Source organism: Bacillus rossius, chromosome 1 (assembly GCF_032445375.1).
Source record: "Bacillus rossius redtenbacheri isolate Brsri chromosome 1, Brsri_v3, whole genome shotgun sequence".
NCBI lineage: Eukaryota > Metazoa > Arthropoda > Insecta > Phasmatodea > Bacillidae > Bacillus > Bacillus rossius.
This window is the reverse complement of record NC_086330.1, coordinates 79,812,098-79,827,144: the sequence shown is the minus strand read 5'-3', so window position 1 is coordinate 79,827,144 and position 15,047 is coordinate 79,812,098. Positions and strand designations below refer to the sequence as shown.

General features: G+C 38.4%; 1 protein-coding gene across 2 annotated transcripts in view; it reads right to left on the bottom strand.

The window, feature by feature from the left end:
• LOC134538449 (neurogenic locus Notch protein) overlaps positions 1-15,047 on the bottom strand; it is a 321,837-nt gene that overhangs the window by 17,931 nt on the left and 288,859 nt on the right. For both annotated transcript variants that reach the window (XM_063379778.1, XM_063379786.1), the window contains exons 12-20: positions 14,673-14,943; positions 12,818-13,050; positions 11,822-12,116; positions 11,134-11,423; positions 9,853-10,158; positions 7,166-7,428; positions 5,911-6,608; positions 4,620-4,815; positions 604-849 (exon numbers count right to left, since the gene is read on the bottom strand). In XM_063379778.1, the coding sequence (XP_063235848.1) occupies positions 604-849; positions 4,620-4,815; positions 5,911-6,608; positions 7,166-7,428; positions 9,853-10,158; positions 11,134-11,423; positions 11,822-12,116; positions 12,818-13,050; positions 14,673-14,943 (2,798 nt within the window). The remainder of the gene's footprint in view (positions 1-603; positions 850-4,619; positions 4,816-5,910; positions 6,609-7,165; positions 7,429-9,852; positions 10,159-11,133; positions 11,424-11,821; positions 12,117-12,817; positions 13,051-14,672; positions 14,944-15,047) is intronic.

Here is a 15,047-nt window from a genome sequence, read left to right as displayed (position 1 = left end):
TTATTCACAAAAAAATATGCATTTTAGAATTAAGTTAATTCAGTAGGTATTTTAGAGTATTTTATAATGCCTTCTTGAGTAGCAAAACAATGTAATCTCTTTATCTTCTAATCCAGTGAACATTATCGATAGCCAAAGCACCTTGGCCTTGAACTTCGTAGAACAATCTTAAGGGCCCCACCTACCTGGGCACACACACGGCGTGCAGAGCTTCAGGAATAGCAATGCCATTTGAAAACTACTCAAGATATCTGCACGGGGTCTCTTTACAAAAAGCATTTAAGAATTTGCTGAAGATCAAAAAGTAGTTTTGATTCTGGATTAAGCTTTTAAACAGTATTTTTAGAAGAGTTAAAATGGCTGTGGCTGAAAGGCATATTTTCAGAGTAATTTTTAGGCATAAAACAACTGGTACAGATTCTTGAAAGAACTTAAAGAGACTTGCTTACACCTTTATCTTCATTTCTACGCCATATGATGTTATTACTGCTCAAAATTCAGTTTTCCTATGCACGACGAGAAGACAGAACGCTAGTTAGAGGCCATATCGCACTAGAAGCAACAGGGAGCATCACTAACACAGACACACTCCCGACTACGAACCTCGTGGGCGGACGAGAAGCACTCGCCGGTCTCCAGCACGAAGCACTTGCGGTTGTCCAGCTCCAGGTACACTATGACGCCTGTGGACGTGAAGGCCGGGCCGAAGGAGCCCGAGTCCCCCTGGGGGCCGATCACCATGTCGGGCACCTCCTTCTGCATGAGCGCCGAGGCCTTCCACGTGTAGATCATGTCCCGGCCCGAGCCGTCCTTCTTCACCTTGAGGTTGGTGCGCAGCTGGTGCCCGAGCTGAGGCAACACGCAGACGTGCACTCAGCCGCGGTCAGCGACCACAAATATACTACATTATTCAATAACTAGCAACAAGATTAAATTATAAATTACAATCAAGCCGAAACAACACCGAAAAGCATATCAATACACAAAATAACACTGAAATGAAAGCTAATACACCATAAAGCACCAAAATGCAACTGAAATCACAAAATAATCAGCATTTTTAATCAAAAAATTTAACTCAAATCACAGAAACAGATTTTTTTTAAATATAGTAAACTCAAACTCAATGAATGTAACATATTTAGGATGAAGGTTGTACCAAATTGATGTACTGAATATATATTATTTTTTTTTACTTTTTCAATATTTTAACTGTTATTAGTAACTCATTTTTACATCATGGCGTTGGTACAATTTTCAAACACAATTACTTGCAGTTTTATTTTTATTGTTCCAAGTAGTTTGAAATGTGTATTAATAGAAATTATTACACCGTAAAAAAATATCATGTTTCAGTCACATTAAACTGTTTTGGTTAATTAAGCATAATGAACATTTAAGTGTCATATTTGTTTAATAAGATGCTACAATTACGAATAAACAGAGTTTGCAAAAATAAAATCAAAACAATAACACTAAAATCTCCTGACATAAAAATTAAATTATCCTAAAACTAAAACTATAAAATCTTGTCCCTAACAATACAACACACAGTAACATAGGAAAGCAGAATACCAGAAGCCCATCAAATATGTCCAACCAAGGAGGTTTCTAATATTTATTTACTTTTTAAAACTTCTTGATTTTGGATGATCATGAAAAGGGAACTGTAAAATGAGAAATATTTCAAAGTAAGGAACTCTGTATTAAGGAGTAATTTTCTTTATGATATCATGTTGGGTAAACACATAAGTATAATAAGGTGGTAACTGTACTGCATTTACATGAACAAAGTATGTATAGAGTAACTAACCCCACCTATGTCAAAACCCAATTCCCAGTTTTACCCAGGATTTTAATTACATCAGAGCCAATAAAAAAAAATAATGAAATAAAAACTATTCCTGTAAGACTATATTACTTCTGTGATAAAAGTGTTGATTTCCTTAACATGATTTAGAAGCTCTTGTATTGTTAGTGGTGTGAAAAAATGGTGTAACCATTTTTACGCGACAAAAACGCGAAAAAACGCGATAATTGGACTTAAAAACGACATCAAACGAAAATCAGTTTTTTAAACTACTAAATCTGAAAAACAATATACATCGTAAATCAGCTATATCGGTGAACATGTTTTGACGTTGTAAAATACTATACATATATACATTCTTTTATTTTTATGAATGCACTAATTTCTTAGCATTTTTAACATTGATAAATGGTTAAATATCACGTTCACTGAGGTAACAACATAAATATTATTCCGTTCTAACGTTCGCTTTGTTTTAGCAGAATCGCCAACATACGAGAACACATAACTCCATGAACGTGACTTAAAACTAATTTCAAAAAGTTAAATGTTAAGTCCATTTCCAACTAATTTCGCGCGAGTTAATATACGTTTAGTTTCTTCAAAACGTAACACAATTTCATTGTAATTTTATTTTACCAGCACTTATAGATACTGGTATTTTTATTACAATTTTGGCTTGGTAACGTTGGCTACGCGTAAATACTGGCAGTCCTTTGTCACGTACACACGTTACGTTGCTGCTTCAAAACAATGCCGAAATTAAAGCCTACTGCCGAGTCCCGAGCAAAAGAATTTAAATGTGAGGGTTTATATGCTTCTAACAAGATTTTATTTTGCAAGTGGTGCAATTGTAGAGTTGACCACGAAAGGCGCGACACTGTTGTAAAACATGTCAACAGTAAACACCACGTTAAAGTTAGGTTAGGAAGTGCAGCTGGTGTCAGCAACAAACGTTTAGCCACGATGGAAGAAGTGACTACTGTTGCCAAAAAAATGAGAGAAGACAGAAAAGTTCATCATGAAAACTACACAGGCGTTTATCTCTGCAAATATACCACTTGAGAAATTGTTTTTAACAGAGATTAAATGCGTATAGTGGTGAAACTACGTAAATTTATTGACTAGTCATAAAGTTAATAGTCCATTTAAAACAGTTTAAAGTGTTTCCAATAGCATTACAGTGTACATGGTTACAAATTTAAAAATATGTATATTTTTATCCTTATTTTCTGCTGCAAATTCCTATAAAAACACAAAACACCGAAATTGTTGATTTTGGAAACGAAAGTGGCTAAATTATAAAACCATAATTTCACACCCCTATGTATTGTTCAAACCATGTGAGTAGCAATAAAGAGTACAATTTTAATAAAAGACAGCTGTTGTATAATTCATACAAACAAAGCATTAAAAATTCCTTCCACAGTTGCAAAGGGAAAAAAAAAAAACGTTTACACATTACAATAAAAATTATTAAGTATTAACATAAAATATTCAAATTCTCATCAACATTTTTGTTAGCTGAGCTAGATAAAACATGTTCCTAGCTTTATATTCTTCATACAGCTTTTAAATCTTGGTAATCGGCACATTATGAATTTTGAATTGTAAAAGTACATGCCTACCTGTACAAACTATTTTTTTTACTATCACTTAAATACTTGCTGTGGAACAAAAATATCTAAAAACAGAGTGTAATATCTACGGGCTGCAAAAAAAAAAAAAAGCAATTCCGTTCACTTTCCCCCCACACACACACACAACACACACAAAACACACACAACACAAAACACAAACAACACTACACACACAAAACACACACAACACACATACACATTGCTTCAACAATGGTTTAGGAGTCTCTGGACCATGAAATGAAAAACCGTATAAACATTTTCCGGTAATCGCACCACAGTAAGAGCCCCAATAACAGGTAATCTCTCTTCAAATTATACCTAAAAAGAAACACGAGAGAACGAAAGTAAGTGACATAAAACAAGCTCAAAAACGTATAAGTGACGCAGTCAGTAGTTCTTCAACTAAGCTGTAAACAGCATTCAAAAATTGCATAAATGACTCAGTTTGTAAGCTTGGTGCATTTTTTCAACTAAGCTCTTTTCAATTTGCTAAACAAACAGATAATTCCTGATGACTTTTTCCAAAAATCCCCTGGACTTCTCCCATATGTCCCGGCACCAAAAACCGATTTTCCCAGTTGTGTGTCCACCCTGAAGTAAGAAGACGACACGTAAAAGAAAACGGAATTTATCTCAACAACGTTCAGAAGCAGAAAAAATTCATGCAATAAATAAATTTTCAAACAATATCTATATCAAATTTGTGCAGCAAAACATTTGAATTAGACTCCATTACTAACCCACATGTCAGGCAGCACTTATTGAAAACCAGCAGGATTTTACAGTGGATTTAATAAAAATATACCAATGATGTCAAATGTAAATACAGAAACATAATTTAAATTTAGAAGTGGGGGGAAAAACTAAATTTTCTCCTTTTTTTTTCATTGTATAGTAAACAGAGCAATCAATTACAACAAATACTACCAATAGTTTTTAAAAAAATATGTGCTATATTTTTTAAACAAAAAATGTTATTAATTAAATCATAAATTTTAGGTTTAAGTATATTCAATATTAGGAGATGACAAATAGCAGCCCATCACTTTTGTGACTTTTTAAAATACTGAAACATGATTCTTTTTCTTGTATATATTATGTATATTATTTATTCAAGTTGTTATACACAACTACTATGCGAGAGAGCACGGCAAAGTGACGTCACTCACGTCCCTCAGGAAGGTGACGAGCTTCTGCAGGAAGGTCTGCATGTCCATGAGAACGATGACAGACATGAGCCCGTCGGCCGGGCGCGGCTGCTCGTTCTCGCAGTCCAGGCCGTCCCAGTTGCAGTCCTCGTTGTTGCAGCCGTAGTCGCAGTGCCCGTTGGCGTAGTGCTTCTGGCAATAGGCGTCGTAGATCGGGCTGCGACATACCCGCATCCCTCTCCAGACACCGCTCGCACGAACAGTACAACTGGCAACTGTCCTGACACAGGCTCCTCGTTCCTGAGACTTTCAACTGCATGCAGAACATTCCCGGGCAATGGATAAACAATGGCCAAGAAGGAGATAGTGACTTGCTTCCATTACTTGCCCAAAATCCTATAATTTAAATACTATTCTATGTTTCAAATAATTTTTGTCACATAATTTTATTTTACTACTAATGTGTGGTACCAATGATTTCAATACACACAAAACATTTATGTGTGTGTGTGTATGTGTATATATATATATATATATATATATAAAAAGTTATATATTGCCTTTTTATAGTATTTTAAATATTATATAAAAAAAATATTTTTAATATAAAGGGAACACTCAAAGCAATAGCTAAATAACGTCAAATTACACGTCTGTATAAAATTACCCTTATTGAGTTAGTACATTTTGACTATGTTTGGCTTCACACACTAGGAAATTTAGGTGCAATCTCAAGTCCAAACTATGAAATAAATGTATGTTTTACACATAACTGTAAGCATTTTGAAAATATATCTCTATTTTATATACTTACCTCGCAAACATTTATTATATGAAGCATTCTTTCCAAATCTGTAATGACCGGCCAATATGGGACAAGTATACTTGAAAGTATTTTATCAGCAAATCAACCTTTTACTATACAAGAAGTAGAGTAATAAAAAGAAACAAGATTATATGGTAAATAGTGATAAACCTAAAATAACAGCCAAATTAAAGTCAATAATGGCCAAAATCCAAAATGGAATTCAACACTCAGCATAAAACTGAAACGCAAGACTACGCTCAAAATGCAGTAAAATTCACGTCAATTATCCTCATCTAGTCTATTAAAAAATTTAATTCATTTAATTAAAATTAAGTTGGGGTTTTATTTAAAGATACTAAAATTTTATAAAATATGTAAAAAAAAATATTTAGTTTCTATGTATGGTTTTTCAAAGTATAGTCAATAAAATCAGTATATAAATGATATTAATTTTTGGATATTCACATGAACATGTTCAAGAGCTACTGTCCGCCGGGCACTCACTTGCAGGGGTTGAGGTTCTTCTCGCAGTCACGGCCATCGAACAGACACTGCGGGTTGTTGCACACTTGGTCGCAGCGGTTGTCCATGAAATGCTCCCAGCAGTTGATGGGCGCCGTGCAATTGCTCCACGGGTTGATGCCCAGCGAGCAGTCCGAGCCATCAAAGTCGCACGCGTACGTGTTGCACTCCTCGTCGCAGCGCCGGTTGCCCGCCTTCTCCTTGCAGCCGTTGGCCGCGCACTTCTCCCGCTGCCGCTGCAGGTCCGCCTCGAAGAACTGCCGGCTGCGCACCGAGTGGCTGTCGTTGCGACCCACGACGGGCTTGCCCACGCCGTACCGGAGCGACGGGTCGTACACGTCGCAGTTCTTGCCGCCCCACGACTGCGGGCAGTAGCACACGTAGTCCCCGAGCCGGTCCTGGCACACCGACTCGTGCCGGCAGGGGTTGCTGGCGCACTCGTCGCGCACGTCTATCTCGCAGTGGGTGCCCGCAGTGCCGGCCAGGCACTCGCACAGGTAGCCTCCGCCGTCCGCGATGCGGCACAGCCCGCCGTTCTGGCAGGGATCAGAGTCGCAGTCGTAGCCCGCGAACTCGCAGTTCTTGCCGTAGAAGCCGTCCCGGCAGGAGCACGAGTGGCCTGCCTCCAGCGCGGTGCACACCCCTCCGTTCAGGCACGGCGAGCTCTCGCAGAAGTTCACCTGCGACCATCCACACGTTCACATGGACAACTCTTTCCTAAACCACCAGCACTAGTCTTCCTCATTTAATGTCTCTACACATGTTCAAACCATGCATGAAAGGTCTATACTTAAATCTACTGTTTTATAGAATTAAAAAATTTATAAACCTAATATGTAAGTTTTTTATTTAAATGTATAATCCAAAAATATTATTTGTAATGTAACTAAAAATTTGCTTTTCATTACAGACAGCTAATATTTTCTTAACATTTGCAGGCAAAATAAAAATTACATTATAAGGCATGATATTTTCCTATGAGGTAACTAATAGAAAATAATGCTTTATAAACAAACTAGGTAAGTCAGAAAAATAAAAATAAAGGATTAACTCTTCCTTAAGCAAGAGGTAACTACAAATAGAGTAATGTAGGAGTTTCAAGAAGGAGTAAATATAAAAAGTGGTAACATAAAGTTTCAAGAAAAGAGGGGTAGCTATAAAGAATAGTAGGTAATGTAAAAGCCAGGAGATACAAGGGGTAATGGTAGACAAGGGTAAGGCAAGGTCGGGTACGGACCTTGACCTCGCAGTGGCGCCCCATGTAGCCCGGCCGGCAGTTGCAGTGGTAGTTGTTGACGAGCTGGACGCAGTCCTGGGTGCCGATGCTGGAGCAGGGGTTGGACAGGCACTCGTTGATGTCCCCCTCGCAGCGACGCCCCACGAAGCCCGGCGGGCAGCGGCACTCGAACCCGCCCACGCGGTCCATGCACGTGCCGTTGTTGTGGCACGCCCCCGCCAGGCAGTCGTCCACGTTGATCTCACAGATGATGCCCAGCGTGCCTGCCCGCAACAAGCGACACTCTTGCACACACTGCCTGCACCTCAACTCATCTCGTGGATTGCAACTTCACATGCAAATGTATGTTCCTAACTAAAGGAAGCACTTGTATTATCTATCAAACTGCTTCAAGTGCTTATTTCTCTCATTTTAACACAATTTTATCTAAAGTAGAAGAAAGAACTTGCAGATCAATGAGTTCCTCTAAAAAATTTTAATGAAGACTTAATTACAAGGAAATTTTCATTAAGAAAATAGTCCATATTTAAACATCAAGGGCAAAATCTTGCAGAAAACTTAACAGAGAACATAATTTTTTCATTGTATTAATAAAAAACTTAACTTTTTTGTACAGAACAGACAGGTCCAATGTCATGTGTAGGGACACCAGAAAACGGTAAATAAAAATGTCAAAAGTGGTGCTAAATGTCTGTACTACAACAGATTAAGTGGTGCAAAAAATCTATACTACAACATACAAGTACTAAATAAAGCAGTGGACCAACTCCTTTTATTTGGCATGAACAGAGTAGAACCTACACAATGTATACATTTCTAGATATTGTAGTAACTAAATAAAGTAAACAAGGGGATGGGGCTAAACGTATGAAAAACATATTGTAACACATCTTCTACCATTAACAATAATGATTTGTTGGCCTAAACTATTACATTATTAAAATGCTACAAAAATAAGATTTTTTTTTAAATTTTGGCTATAATGAAAATTCGCTATAACATAAACTTATGGCGCTGTTATAAATTTACGTTATAACGGACTTTTACTGTAGTTTGATTTCGTATTATTTTTAACAATTGTTCCAATATTTTTTTGGGAAACCAATTTTTTTCTTAAGAACATAATTTATTGAATGTAGTAATAAAGTAATAAAAGAAACACAAGAAAAAAAAATATAAATTTAAAATGTGCAGTAATTTCTCTAGTAAACAAGATATCTCACTTATTCACTAAATAAACAAGATATGATGATACAAGATGTATAAATTTTGTGTTTTACACACAGCACAAAGCCAACATATCACATTTGTGGTATTCATAAATCATATAAACAAAAACTATAGTAGAAGAAACTACGTTTGAGATACAGAAAAACTCTGTTATTGATATTTGTTTCTTGTGTTACATATCTATGATGTACCGCATAACCTTTTCAGAAATGACGACAATAGACTATAGAAACCGCTGTATTTCGCAGCAAAATTTGTGTTTTTACCTATTTTTGTAGATATTTGCATGTCATGACTATATCTTAGTTATCACATAATACGTAGGGGCAAGATTACATGACGAATTGCAATAAAACAGAAATAACATGAAAAGCATATCAATTCAACTTATAACATCAAAATTCAGTAAATGCACTACAGCACCAAAATGAAATAAAAATCATGAAACTAATCAGCATTTTCAATCCAAATGTTAACTTAATGACAAATATGTAATCTTTTAAGATTTAAATATTAAATTCAATGAAAGTTATTTATTTTTCAAGAAGTTTATACCACAATTTATGCAAAAAAAAAATTGGAAAACATATACTTTAGTTTAAACTTGCAACTGTTATTGTTTACTTAATTTACATTATGAAATTGGTCGATTTCACAAACAAAAATACTTAAAAGATTTATTTTATTTGCTCCAAATAGTTAGGCATGCTTGTTACAAGTCATTATATTGTAAAAGTGCATCAAGCATCAGTCAAAATGACACTGTTTTAGAGAAACTAATAACATGATCATTTAAGTGTCATATTTGTTCAGTAATATGCTATCTTTTTGAATAAACAGATTTCATATAAAATAAAACCAACAACACAAAAATCTCAAAACTGACCTGAAAATTAAACCATAAATCTTGTCTCTACTAATACATAGTTAAACCACTATTTCTGAAAATGTCATGTCCCTAGTCATGTGCTTTGTACAAGTTCTACTGCAGTAGAAAAAAATGTTCTATTTAAAGGTTAATGGGGTTCGCCTAAATGAGTTTAACTAACTTTCGTAGTGTAATGGGCAATGGCCAATCTCAGTATACTAGCCTCCTAAAAAGGTGGCCATGGGTTCTGTCATACATCAGGCATATTTTTATTTAGGGAATGGTTTGTTTGATAGCCGTCCATTGTAATGTAATTAACTCGTTTCCCGAAAAATTATCTGGGTTTACTACCAAGCAGGGCTGTATTCAAATTTATCATATGTGCAGAACATAATGAACACCTGAGTAAATGGGTTTTCTCCTAGTACTCCTGCTTAGCCGTTCTTCCGTATATTTTTATTTTCGTCGCAACACCCTTCATCATCTAATGACCCAACGTTGACAAGATATTATTCATTTAATCATACCAATGAAATAGAGAATGTAAAGTAATTTTAAAATACGTAAGAGCACTTGTCTGTCCACCCACCTGGCGGGCAGGAGCAGCTGAAGCTGTTGATGAGGTCGTGGCAAGTGCCGCCATTCTGGCACGGGTTGGGCCGACAGTCGTCCACGTTCAGCTCGCAGTTCTGGCCCTGGAAGCCCTTGGTGCAATGGCACAGGTAGGAGCCAATCAGGTCCTTGCAGGTTGCCCCGTTCTGGCAGGGCGCGCTCTCGCACTCGTTGATCTCCTCCTGGCAGTAGGAGCCAGTGTAGCCGTCCTGGCAGTGGCAGCGGTGGCTGTTGCCGATGTCCTCGCACGTGCCGTTGTTGCACAGCTCGTCCTTGGTCACCCCTGACACGCACACACCACCGTCATCCACGTTTAACTCCACCCTCTGCCTCTTCAAAAAATAACAACAATCATTTATTGATCTCATTATAATTATTTCACTTTAATCCAGACTATAAAAATTTGAGTTTCATTCTATAAAATGATGGCAATTTGTACAGTTCGAGATACAATGACTTCATATTATGCTATTAAACAGGAATTAATGAAAAAATTAATGCAACAATAAAATTTGCAGCTATTATTTTTACTGCGTACACTAAATTTTTTTAAGAAATAATTTAGTTTAAAAATAAAATTTAAAAAAATGAGCAACTGCAATTCCTTGTAAGGAACAAAGTTTCGTGTAAATAATATTAAGTATGCATATTATATCTAAAATAAGTGATAAATTATTCTGCTAGTCAAACATTAACAAACTATTTAGATACCGTCTGTTGGTTAACAATATGTCACACCCAGGTAGGGCAATGCAAAAGTTGGTGATGTATGACCACATGTACGTTAACTGTAAGCAGCTATACGTGCAGGCTTTATCTGAAAGTGTTTCACAGGATATCCACACAAACTTGTAATACAAATTCCCTGAATTTCCATGACCAAAATTACAAATTTCCCTAACTTTTTTAAAAATAACTTACGAATTTTTCCAATTTTCTAAAAGAAACAAAGATAATCCAACTTAAACCATCCCAACAGTTGGATTATTTCAAACAGAACCTGGTATACACAATTTTATAGTTCGTATGACTATGTACTAAAAAAAAATATGAAAGTTGAAAAAATAACGTTTTTTACAGTCTGAGTGCTGGCAGACTGAAAGATGATATTTAGTGACATTTCCCCCTCAAATTAATATCACTGGAGAGTTTTATTGACTTTTCCCAGGATTTAAAGTAAATTCCCTGACTTTCTCCGAGCAAGTGCAACTTGTCTGAACTCCCAGGACGTGGAGGGTCGAGGAAGGGCGCGGCTCACCCTTGCGTATGGATGCGTCCTTGCAGGACACCATCTCCACGTCGCACACCTGGCCAGTCCAGCCCGGCGCGCACACGCAGCTGTACTTGTTGCGCGTCTGGTTGCAGGTGGCCTGGTTCATGCACGGCGTCGCGCTGCACCAGTCCACGTACGACTCGCAGTGCTCGCCCGTGTAGCCGTACGGACAGTGGCACGTGTAGTACTTGATCTGGTCCATGCAGGTGGCGCCGTTCCCGCACGGCTGGCTGTCACACTCGTTGATGCGGTACTGGCAGTTCGAGCCCGTGTATCTGCGCGCGCAACAACACTGGTTACAGTCGTACCCCACACTTCCATGTCATCCACGTTAGTGAGTGGTGTGATGATCTATCATCACATCATAAACCACGAAGGACAGAAAGAAAACTGGCGAAATTCTCGTTAGGTAGGATTCAACTTTGAAAATCCTGACACATTGATCTGGGATTATCCACAAGAGCTGCACAAAAAAAATTGCACAATCAAATAACAAAACAGGTCAAGGGTTTAGCCCAATATTCACACGGTTCCCCATTCTTGCCAAGATACTACGAAACTGTCGGAAGTTGTAAAAAAATTACATTCAAAACTAGCTAAATACAAAAACCAAAACACAATCATTACAGCAGTGATGGTAAGCACATGACACGGGGCATGACGCAACACTCACCCCGGCTGGCAGATGCAGGTGTAGTTGTTGATGCCGTCCACGCACTTGCCGCCGTTCATGCAGCTGCTGTCGGTGCAGTCGTCGTCGTTGGTCTGGCAGTTGCTGCCCGAGAAGCCGAGCGGACAGGTGCAGGTGTATGAGTTGACGTACTGGTTGCAGGTGGCGCCGTTCTGGCACGGGCCCGACTCGCACTCGTCCACGTCCACCTCGCAATGCTTGCCCCCGAAGCCGTCCACGCACAGGCACGTGTAGTCGCCGATGCCGTCCAGGCAGGTGCCTCCGTTCTGGCACGGGACTGCGCGACACACGGCAACCAGCACGACACTCACTACACGTCTCCAGCAGCTTCCAGTAGTGTATGACCATGGCACCCACAAGTTCATGGTTACATACATGAGTGTAGCTATGAGCTATCAAACATTATATTAATATTGAATGAAAACTAGTTTGAACAAAGAGAAACTGAAAATAGCATAAACACACAAGGAAAAAACTACACAAATGAAAACAGAATTATAATTCCAGGTTTCAACAAATCTAAAATACGTACATATAATAAATACTCCTAATATTATCAAAATAGAATAAATTAATTAATTGAACATAAATAAAAATAATTTTTTTTTCTAAAAATAGAAAACATTTTTAATTTGAATAATGTATAATGATTACTTTTCCAAACTAGAGAAAGAATAACTAAAACTGACGAAAGAACCCACCATTATACGATGGATTTACTCAGAAATGGATTTATATCTATGTATATTATTGCATTTTGAAAGTACTGAATACAGTGCCATAACCATTATAAAAAACACAGGACTCTAAATTTTGCACGATGCTAAAACAAATTGCGTTAAATTAAAGTACTTGAATAATGATGACATATGATGATGTTTTAGCAACCAGTTGACATAACTTCAGAAGACACCGATACTACGGGGTCCAGACGCCAAGACTGCGGAGGACAGCAAGGGGTCGGCCAGGGCCACTTACAGGAGGCGCAGTCGTCGGTGTTGATGACGCAGTCCCGGCCCTCGTAGCCCTTGGCGCAGACGCACTGGTAGGATCCGTTGGTGTTGCGGCACGTGGCGCCGTTGCGGCACGGCGACGACACCACGCACTCGTCCACGTCCTCGTCGCACAGCCGGCCCGTGTAGCCCAGCCCGCACGTGCACGCGAAGTCCATGAAGTTACTGGAGGGGGAGCAGCGGGCCCCGTGCTGGCACCTGCAGCAGACATCACACGCTCAACACTCGCTCCCACCTCGCAAGCCCTTCATGGTGACTCCTTCGACGACAGGCCACCCCACAAAATGAAACTAAGAAGGATAAACCAATTCCTGGTATCTTGAATTTTTTTTTTTTTAATTTCTGGCTGCAATTACAGTTTTGAGTTGTTTAACCACTTTTATGGCATTACAGGCTACAAATAATATATTTCTGAACTTTTATGTATTGTTAAACTTTATATTTACTGAAAGGTTCAAGTCTGTAACCGTAAAGGGGTAGTAACAGTTATTTCACTAGGGTGAATACAACTTTCATAATTATAGCAGTCGGCAAATACTGACTTCAATAAATGCCCAAGCTAAATCCAAGTCGTACCCAGTCTAAAATGTGATACGGAAGCTGATTATGAGAGATGTGGCTTGATATCTGAAAATTCAAGATGGCTGGGAGTAATCTCCCTTGGACAAACCAAAGATCTCAAATTATTTCAAGTTCAGGTTGATTCTTAAGTCAACAACCATAGCAAAACTGTTCTGAAAGCAGCAATACAGAGCATATATGGAGTTTTAATTTGGTTCAGGTGAAGGGCCAAAATGCTAGACAATGGACCAAGAAACCGATATTATTCACAGTTGCAGGAATGTCACGGAATGTTTCAACAGCAACCATCAACATATGGAGACTTTTAAAATCAACCCGCATTACAGCCACATTTTTTTGTATCTCTACCCCTCTGACCAAGATGTATAAGTAGGTATTAAGAAAAATGATTTTCACTGTATATGTATATAGTGAAACAATAATTTCTCTTATTTCCAGTGTTTAGGTCTGTCAGTAGGCACTCAATAGCTACACAAGCAGGAACTCTTCTTTAGCTCGACTGCACCTGCTCACACTGCATATGATTGCAGACTATTCTCAGATAAATTTGAAATAAATTACTGGAAAAAAAACTAATTTAAAGTATTCTATGTAGAATACTAACATGCAATTATTAAAACAATTTACTTCAATATTTTTAGAAAATTTAAAAAAAAACTGTCAATCTGGCACATTACTACGTACTTCATAGTTTGCTAGTTTTAAAAATGTTAAAAGTATATAATTTTTCAGATATATAAAACATATTTTATATTTATTAACATTCAGTGTAGAGTACAGCGGTCTCCAACAAATCCAGACCCCGCTTTTCCGGACACCAGTTAATCCAGAAAAGATTTACTATAATGTTAGGGTTTATTTTGTTCTGTACAATCAATATATTTTGAATTTTGATCACAGAAATGTTTTGTTTACGTAATCCTACATTATTTCATAGGTTAAGATATCAGGTGTACATATAAAGTAGTATTAAAACTGTAATCAAGCTGTAGGTAAAGTTGTATTTATGGAAAAAAATCAGAACAGTGACCAGTCCCAACTAATTCGAATAAGTAGGACTCTTCTGTACTTTCATTATTAAGTACCAAAACTGAGTATTTTCCAGGTGCGTTGAAATGAGATGTGCATAGACTGGTAGCTCCAGACAGCGAGAAACCTCGGTGATTGTACCACCTGGCAGGCTCACGAGCGAGTGCAGAACCAGAGCGGGGGAAGCACGCACGGAGCGAGCCTCGTACCTGTTGGGCGTGCAGGGGTCCAGCTTGTCCTGGCAGTCACGGCCGGTGTGCGGCAGCTCGCACACGCACTTGTAGTCGTTCACCTGGTCGATGCACGAGCCGCCGTTCCGGCACGGGTTGGACAGGCAGTCATCCACGTTGGTCTCGCAGTTGGTGCCAGAGTAACCAGCCAGGCACTGGCACGAGTACGAGTTGAGGTGGTCATGACAGATGCCCCCGTGCTGGCACGGGTTCGAGCCACACTCGTCCACGTTTGCCTCGCAGCGCTTGCCTGCCCGTTACAGAACACTCTCTTCACACGCTGCAGATAGCAGGGATCAAGGAATTAGCACTTAACACTGAACATATGGATGCAGGATAAATGAAGAGATGGAG